Genomic DNA, 9,453 nt, shown 5'->3' with positions numbered 1-9,453 from the left:
TACACAATTGTTTATGACAGAGTAAAATCAACCATTAACATAGTTATGTGTTGAATCACTATTGTCTTTATGTTTTAAAATAAATGAATAAAAATATTTAAATTCTTAGATACTACTCTCTGCCATAGCTCTAGAGGTAAGTTCAATATCCCTGTTCTTTCATATTTCCAGATTTCTTTTAATTAAGATATAATGAACAAATTATGTTTCTATTTTTATGCAGACATATTAGTATTTATTAAAACATTTTTTCTTTGTAATTAGATTTTAGTCATATTAACTCTTAAATTTTAAGATATTAAAAATGAAAATTATAAAATATAACATTGAAAAATAGGTAATACTTAAAATTGTAAAAAATAACCAGTCACCATTTTGCTTTATATTACATCTAGTATGTCTTGAAACACTTTAATACCTACATAAAAAGTGAAGAAAGGTAAACCTTATGATTTGTTAAACATTAGCAAGGAGAACAGTGGTTAAAGAAATCTCAGATAAATATTTAAGGTTTTCAACAATAAAACTTTTAAATTAACATACCTAATTGAGGTCGTAGAGATGTATTAATTTTCTTCTGTGCCAGTTCAGCTTTCAATGTTCGTAAGTCTGAAACTGCTTGTTTTCTCATCTATGAAAAGAATTACTTTTCAAAAATGAACTTTATCTTACCCTTCTAAAGGTATTTAATTGCCATGTAAATAAGGTTTTTGTAACTGCTTTAACTGTTTTCTCTCATTTGCCTTCAGTGCCTTCCTTACCACTGGATTACTACAGTAAATATGTAGATCATAAATCCTTATTTACTGCTAGATATGCAATAATTTCCTTTATTAGTATATAGTAACGATACCATTGAACTGTTCAAAAACTAGAGTGAGAAGGAATTTTATTTTTTTCTTAAGCTTCAAAATGTGTTCTCAATGTGTAAATACTATTTTAAAAAAACCCAAAATACAACCCCCCCCCAAAAAAAAACAAACCTCAATTCCTAGCCCTCACAACTGAAGAGATATTTAAGCAGTATAATAGTGTTTACTCTGTGGCAAGCACTCTTCTTAGTGTATTAGCCCTTTTGATTTTCTCAAAAACAAAACAAAAACGTTTATGGCAGTTACTATTACAGTATTTATCCCCATTTTACAGTTGAGGAAGCTGAGACCCCCTAGAGGCTAGGTAACTTGCTCAAGGTATAAAGTAGTAAGTAGAATAGCTAAGATTCAAACTCAAACCATCTGGCACCAGAGCCCTTGCTATTCCCAGAATTGTCTGTGGACCAGCAGCATGAGCATCAACTGGGAGCTTGTTAGGAACAAAGAATGTCAGGCTTCACCCAAACCTATTAAGTCAGTTCCTGCATTTTTTAACAGGATCCCCAGATGACAATTCGTTAAACTCTAAGAAGCACTACTTATGCTATACTGTCTCGAATAAATGTGGTTGCAACCTACTCAGGCTAGGTTTTCTGCCCCTTAATTCTGAATCTTATAGGTAGAACTATTTTGGGTAGATCATTCAGAAATAAATACTTATTATAATGTCTGTATGTGCCAGTCAGGCACTATGGTTAAATACAGAATTTTTTTCCCGGTCTGTAAGCTAAAAATTTTATTCTCTTTTTTCTCATTAGTCTTTACTGTTTTTGTACTAACAATTCTAATTTGGGTTCAAACCATAGGTAATATAAGGTTAAAATATACAAAGATGGTAGGATATAATGTGCATACTCTCCAGAAGAAAAGACCATGAGGGTATCATAATTAAAGGCTCTGGGGCATTTTTATTACTTCTTTCTACCCTCTCAATTTTCCATATTGCCTTCTTCTCCACGTATTGAATACACACAGTTTTCCTCCATTGGACCAACTATTTTGCAAATGCATACTGTGTAAGAATGTTTAACTGGGTTGGGCACAGTGGCTCATGCCTGTAATCCCAGCACTTTGGAAGCCTGAGGCTGGAGGATCCCTTGAGGCCAGGAGTTGAAGACCAGACTGGGCAACACAGTGAGACCCCATCTCTACAAAAAATTTAAAAACTAGCCAGGAGTGGTGGTACACACCTGTAGTCTTAGCTTCCGAGGAGTATTGCTTGAGCCCAGAAGTTTGAGGTTACAGTGTGCTACGATTGAGCCACTGCTCTCCAGCCTGGGTAATTGAATGAGACCCTGTCTCAAAAAAAGAAAAAAAAATCCTTTGTCCTTTTCCTTCTCTGTATTTTCAGTTTTAAGCTTCTCAGTATTGACCCAGGGATTAGCCTTAAGAATGCTGCTAGTGAAAAGAATCTTGAACTGCACTGTCCAATGTAGTAGCCAGTTGCTATATATAGCTATTAAAGTAACTGAAATGAAATACAACTTAAAATTCAGTTCCTCAGTCACACAAATTACATTTCAAGTGCCCAATATCCATAGGTGGCTGGCTAGTAGTAGCTAACATATCAGAAAGTGCAGATATAGAACATTACTATTGTCACAGAAAGTTCTACTGGACAGTGCTATTAATAATTCTAGAAAGTGGTCATTATTCTGTGCCATATAGCTGTTTCTGATAAAGAGATGAATTGAAAGCATTGAAATCATTCATATAATTATTTTCCTGTCCTGTATGGATACTTGTGTACAAATATATTATCCTCTTCTGTTCAACAAAAGAGCTTTTGAAGACATCTTTACTTTAGAGATAATTCCTATAATATGACTAATTATTCACAATTCTTATCAAATAAAGTATGCCTGTTCATAATTCTTATCAAATAAAGTATACCCAGAAGCCTCTCTAAGCATCTACTACACAAAAGGTCTTATGGCAGAAACAAAGTTAACTAAGGCACAGTTTCTGCCCTGAGGGAAACTACATCTAGTAGAAGACTCAAGATTCATAATTTAAAAACCAATAGACTATATATGAAAATAACCAGAGAATGAAATAATTACCCAGGAAAGTGGGAAAAATTAAATAGGAGCTCAGAGAACAGCTCAGTGTTTTGTCAGACTTATTTATGAATAACTTTTAATACAGGAATACTTCTTTTAAATATTATTTTGAGACTATACTGACTCACAAAGTTCTTTTCCTTTAATTGTTCTTAGTGAAATTTTACTTTGGCTTTGTTATAATATGCATCTTTTCACAGGATTTAGTTTCTCTTCTTGCATTTTTTTTCTTTTATACTCTTCATTATTAAGATAACAATTTTAAGACAGTCAATCCTGAATACCCTTTGGAAACCAAAAGTTAAAACACTAAAATATTTTATGTGAAGATAATTGTTATAATCCGACTAGAAGAAATATAAATTACCTTAACTTCTATTATGAGTTTCATTTTGTCAGTATCCAGTTTTCTCTTAAGTTGGTCAATTGCATGCTGTACCTCAGTGATCTGGATTATTAAATAATTCTGTATGAAATATGTGAAGACATATTTACTTAGTATAACATCCATACATGTTTGTTTTTAACTGCCTTTCAAACCTAAACTATGAAGTGATAACAAATATCAAGAGAGCAAATCATGAAAATAACCTATTCCATAAAATAAACATACTGCTTTATTACCATTACTATTACCTTTGTCGGTTTCTTGCATTTTGGGGACCACTTTCTCTTCTATTCTACTACCATTGTTTATTTACTATTGTAAAGAATATTTATAAAAGTTACCATTAAAGTAGCGCCATAAAAACTATTACTATGAAAGGAATAAGCTAGGTTTAAGGTATTAGTAAGACTTTAGAATTGGTATAATGCTTTGTTAGCCAAATCAGATTAGAATTATTTTAAAACATTTGATAATACTATATTTTATATAAGAAAACCTACTTAATATAAGAAAACATTTAAAATAAAAAGACTTTGGTTACTTTTGTCTAGAAAAATGTATGAGGTATGGTGGTCCTTGCTAAAGAAGTTATTTAAGAATTAAATTGCCTTTGTGAAAAAAATTCTCATTGAACTCAAGAAAACACTAAGATAAACTATCAGCTATGCAAAAAAAAAGTATCAACTAATATGCATAACCCAACACTTGAGCCTATTTGGATTTTATATTAAAAGTATCTAAAATAGTAAACTTTTAATATTTCATCTTGTCTAATGTTAAATACTTAGTCCTAATCATAATTAATATATTTTAAAATTGTTTCTGAATGAGTAGGATCAATCCAACAAAAATCAAATTTTTAAATGGCCTATGGAATTTGTTTGCTGTTTCATTATTAATGTGTGGTAGAATGACAATAATAAAATAAACTTCACATCTCTGATCTAAGATTTAAGACTATCTCAAGAAAAATGCATTGATTAAAATTTCATATAATTTCATAATTTCTTTAGAATATCAATACTTTTAAATTCCATGGGTGTTATAACCCTCTCCTCCCCCCCCACTTACATAAAAGGACTGTAGTGGACACTGTAAGTGTCCCCTGCCCTACTTCATCAGGTATTCATCTTTTTCTTATAGAGTCAGGAACTGTGACTCCATCCTAGGAACAGAGGTAGATCCTAATTAGTCTACGTTGGTCAGCACATAGCATTCCTTGGCAACTATTTATGATCCAGGGATAGGTCTGGTTGATCCCTCACCAGGCTAAAGGGAAAGATTTATATATTCCATGATTCAGGGAAAGGTTTGTTTCTCTTGTTTTGGAGATAAATAGCCCTACTTGCTATTGGCAACTCTATTGCTACCATTAGAAAAAGCAGTCTCATAATCTTAACAATCTTCAGTCTTATAATGAAGTCAACACTAAAAATAACAGGAAATAGCAGATACACCAAGGCCCTTAAAGGCATCATTAAGCTGCTGACTGTATCTCCTCAGCAACCCTCCTCTCATTACATGAGGTCATGAATTTTCTTAGAGTGTAAGCAAGTAAGTTCAAGTTAAAATTAGCCCAAAGTATCCTAACTATGATAATACTTGCAATTATAAAGCATGTTTTTTGAATGGAACTTTTCCAACAGAAGGTAGACACATTTAATAGTACCTTAGAGTCTGTGATGTTTGCCAGATTCTTTGGTCTCATCTTGATCTCCCTGGCTTCAAGCTGCATGAGCAATTTTTTATAATAAAGTTCCAAATCTTCTCGAAGTTTTGTTAAAACCTCCTCCAATGATGCTGTAACTTTCTTTGTTTCAAAATATTTTTTCTTCCAACCATCAGAGGCTTGTAAAAAAAAAGCAAATCCGTAGTTTGAGTATTATTAAAGGATTAAACTTTTCAACCTGGAAAGGATTACAGAGTTAATGTCAATTTAAACTATTTTCCTCCTCTTCTCCTTTTATATGCTGAGGACTTTAGAGCTAAGGGAGAGATGCTTGTTAGATAATGAAAGAACTTGCCTAGAAATATAGTAAAATAATAATAAATACAGCAACCCCAACCAAGTTCTCCTTAAAACATAGTTGCTTCTGAAAAATCTTTATTTTAAACCTACTGCCTATACATAGACACACACACACACACACATATATATTCATTTTGATTACTTGAATTCATGGATTAATTTTCCATGATTTTATTTAAAATACTTACATAATTAAAACTATTAAAGTAAAAGACATGGTCTATTTTAATGATTTTTCCTTATTTTTATAGCCCTCATAATGACTTATTTTGTGATACAAGCTAATTTTGATTTATGATTTATCAAAATTATGCCGAATATTTCCCCAAAATTCTGTAGGATAAAGTATCTCAAATCTAAGACTCTTTAATTACATTATCAAAGAAATGAACACCCCCAATTTAAAAATGTTACATTATAAGCTGATTTGATTAAAATTATATAGCTGTATAGAACTTTAGCTCAAGATTTTAGCTATTTATTTCCCTTATGCTCTGTTATTCAATCCCTCAGCAACTTCTATTGGTACTGCTATGAAAATACTTCTAGCAATACTTTTGAAGAAACCTGCATTGTCTTTCTAACTGGTCTGTCTGCTTCCATTTTTGCTCCTCTACAAGCTATTCCATACAGGAGTCATGATCTTTCTAAAATATTTTTTAAGTCATGTAAATCCCTAGATTAAAATCCTCCAATAATTTCCCACCTTACTTAAAATAAAATTCAAACTCCTTGACTTGGTCTATCTGCTCCTTGCTGACCTTTTGTGATTTTATCTCCCTATACATCCCTCTGTATTTACCATGCTCCAGCAACACTGGCCTCATTTCAGGCCCTTAATATCACAAGGTCATTTTTCTCTCCAGAACTTGATATTTAGTGTTCCTTTTGTTCAGACTTTCCCCCTCTTTATGTGCCTAACTCCTTATTAATAAAAGCTTAATATCTCCTCAGAGATGCTTTCCCTAAAAACTCTAGCTAAAGCAACTCTCCCTTGACCCATCATTTTCTACTATGTTCTTTTTAACTGACTTCTCAGCTCTGATCGGTAGCTAATAACTGTCTTACTTAATTATTGCCTGTCTCCTTCCATTAGTATACAAGCTCCTTAAGGGGGGGGGTTATGTCTATCTTGTTCATTATTGTCTCCCTAGCATTTAAAACAGGCCTGATACATAGTAGGTTCAATAAATATTCAATGGCTAATAAATACCTTTTATCTTGAAATAGTGATTGATAAGTCCCATTTTATAAACAGAAAGAGTGAGGCAGAAGAAGAAATAACTTTTCTAAGTAAAAGATAGATTTGGTTAGAATCTAGGTCCTGTGATTTTTAGTCCATTGTTCAAATTTGTCTGATAAAATTGCTTCTCTCTGAACACTACAACAATGCTGAGTCATCGTCACCACTTCCGAGATACCACTTTAACATTATGAGGCATAATCATCAGAAATATCTCCTGATGTTGCCTATAAAACCTCAGTTGTAGTACTGAAACAATTTTGCTATAAATTGAGAATCCTAAAACCAGTTACTTCTAAATATACCTTTCATCCTTGCAATCCTCAAACACAACCCAAAATGCAGGTTTCCCACATCATTTAACATCTCTCAAGCCATTATACACTTTCTTCACTTTCTTCCTGGCTCATCTTTCCATTTCTACCAGTCTTAACAACACTGTTTCTAATCCTATTGCAACAAAACAACTTACTTTTCTTAATTTCCCTCATTCATTCACTTAAGCAAGGCAGACAGACACACATACTAAAAAATGAAGTTCCTAGGATAGTCCAAGATACTCAAAGAAGGCTTCTAGAGTAAGTGATATCTAAGCTTATCTTGAATGATTAGTAGGAAATAGCCAGGTGAACTAGGAAGAGGGTAGGAGGAAAAGGTAGGAAGAGAAGAAGTAGATAGCAGAGGAAAAAGCATGCCTGAAAGAGAGACAAGAAGCATGCTTCAGATCCTAGCATATCCAACGCTTCTCCTGGAAGCCTCTCTTGATCTCTTCCATCTAATTTAGGTTCTTCCTTTGTATTTCTATCCATAGAATTCTGTAATTCTTTTATAATAGGATTCATCAGGATGTATCATTAATGCTTAACTTACCATTTCCCCACTGGACTGTAAGATCTGTGAGGGCAAAGGCATGACTGTGTTTGCCTAACAGCCCCTAGAACAGAAGCTGGATTCAATAGGCACTTAATAAATACTTATATAATAAATAAATAGAAGAATGAATAAACAAAAAAATGAATTTTAGCTATAAAAATATGAGTGTTTAAATTTTAAAAGCCTTTGTAAAGCATTTATTATATAAAATAGAATTGAAAAATGATTTCATATTTTCTATACTGAACTTACCTCAATCATGTATCACTTAAACTATAATAGTAAAACAGCAACTATTAATTACAACTTTATTGTTTATTCCAAAAGTATCAATTCTGTAAAACTTAAGTTTGCTTTATAGTGATAAAAGGTATGTAATAAAATTTACCCTGATAACGCTTCACTTTGCTTTGTTCAAATAGCTTTTCAACTTTTTTTATTAGTTCTTCTCTAATTCTTTCCAGATATCTTCTTTCTTCCTTTACTTGTTTCATTTGTTGGATAATCTTCTCTCCTGAATAGATTATATCCCAGATTCATCAATGTCTAAAAGCTGAAAGATGGTTTATAACCTAAAATATGGAGTGTAAAACTTAAAAGTGTCTAAAACAGCAAGAATAAATTTTACCCGAAACTATTTTTCTTGCTGCAATATAGCATTTACCACTATGGAAAATGCAGAGGATTCATTTCAGTTTCCAAGAGTGATATATAAGGGGATTTATAAAATACTGTGTCTTTTCTGACTTTCCATATATGTGTAGAAACTAAGTAAACTTCAATTAATTAATCTTTGGTAAATTGATCTTGGACCCAAAGTTACTACAGTTAAATCTTACATGGAAAATGTATAATTTAGAGAGAAGGGGGGGAGGGAAAGAGAGCGTGTGTGCGCGCGTGTGTGCCCGTGTGTGTGTGCCCGTGTGTGTGTGTGTCCGTGTGTGTATGTATATTAATTTTTTTTGAGACAGGGTCTTACTTCATTTCCTGGGCTAGAGAACAATGGCATCATCATGCCTCATTGTAACCTCAAACTCCTGGGCTCAAGTGATCCTTTTGCCTCAGCCTCCTTTAGCTGGGACTACAGGTGTGTGTCACCACATCTGGCTAATTGTTCTATTTTTTGTAGAGAAGAAGTCTTGCTAAATTGCTCAGGCCCAAACTCCTGGCCTTAAGTGATCCTCCCACCTTGGCCTCTCAAAGTATTGGGATTATAGGTGTGAGCCACCACACCCAGACTAGATTATATTTTTAAAAATTAAATAATATTACTGATTAAATATATGTAGTAATCAACATAAAATCCATGTAATTTAACTTTTTAATTATGGTAAAATATATATAACAAAATTTACCATTTTTAAATGTACAGTTCATTGGCATAAAGTACATTCATATTATTTTGCAACCATCACCACCATCCATCTTCAGAACTTTTTTATCTTCTAAAACTAAAACTCTATACCAATTAAATAATAACTCCCCTTTAACATTCTTTAACTTCACCTCATAGAATCATCTGTATTTAAAAATATCATCATACTTACTTTCCATCTGTAATAAAGGGATATCAGTTATTCCCGGAGGAAGAACAGATTGACAAGGATATGAAGGAAAATCAATAAGATCTGGTAGGATGGTATATTGTTTTTCACCTGTCTGTAAGCAAAACATAAAAATTAGTAATATCTGGTACGGTGACACATGCTTTTTCACTTGTCTATAAGCATTTGATAATGCATTTCAGCCATGCATTTTTTAACTTATATGATGATAAACTTCCACTTTTCTATTTGTAACAACAGATTCTTTCTAATGCTCCAGTCTCTCCATTCCACTACTGGATGTGGAATCATCATTCCACTATATGATGTCCACTGGACATCATGCACAGGCACTTCAAACTTAAAAAAAAAGAATTCATTATTTTTCTTTCCAAATAGGACTTCTTTCCTAGAAACAAGATTTCTAGTCTCAGTTACTTG

The 9,453-nt window shown here is 32.6% G+C and overlaps 1 protein-coding gene across 3 annotated transcripts in view; it reads right to left on the bottom strand.

The window, feature by feature from the left end:
* The window catches only part of SPATA1 (spermatogenesis associated 1), a 41,430-nt gene that overhangs the window by 2,013 nt on the left and 29,964 nt on the right, over positions 1 to 9,453 (bottom strand). Inside the window, exons 9-13 of one of the 3 annotated variants that reach the window (XM_020282705.2) lie at positions 9,016 to 9,127; positions 7,857 to 7,982; positions 4,993 to 5,171; positions 3,303 to 3,401; positions 544 to 631 (exon numbers count right to left, since the gene is read on the bottom strand). In XM_020282705.2, coding sequence (XP_020138294.1) covers positions 544 to 631; positions 3,303 to 3,401; positions 4,993 to 5,171; positions 7,857 to 7,982; positions 9,016 to 9,127 — 604 coding nt within the window. Of the gene's footprint in view, positions 1 to 543; positions 632 to 2,062; positions 3,402 to 4,394; positions 4,489 to 4,992; positions 5,172 to 7,856; positions 7,983 to 9,015; positions 9,128 to 9,453 lie in introns of those variants that run through there. The other 2 variants (XR_012916188.1, XR_012916193.1) reach the window with 2 other exon arrangements.

Source organism: Microcebus murinus, chromosome 2 (assembly GCF_040939455.1).
Source record: "Microcebus murinus isolate Inina chromosome 2, M.murinus_Inina_mat1.0, whole genome shotgun sequence".
NCBI lineage: Eukaryota > Metazoa > Chordata > Mammalia > Primates > Cheirogaleidae > Microcebus > Microcebus murinus.
This window is presented reverse-complemented; position numbering and strand designations above follow the sequence as displayed.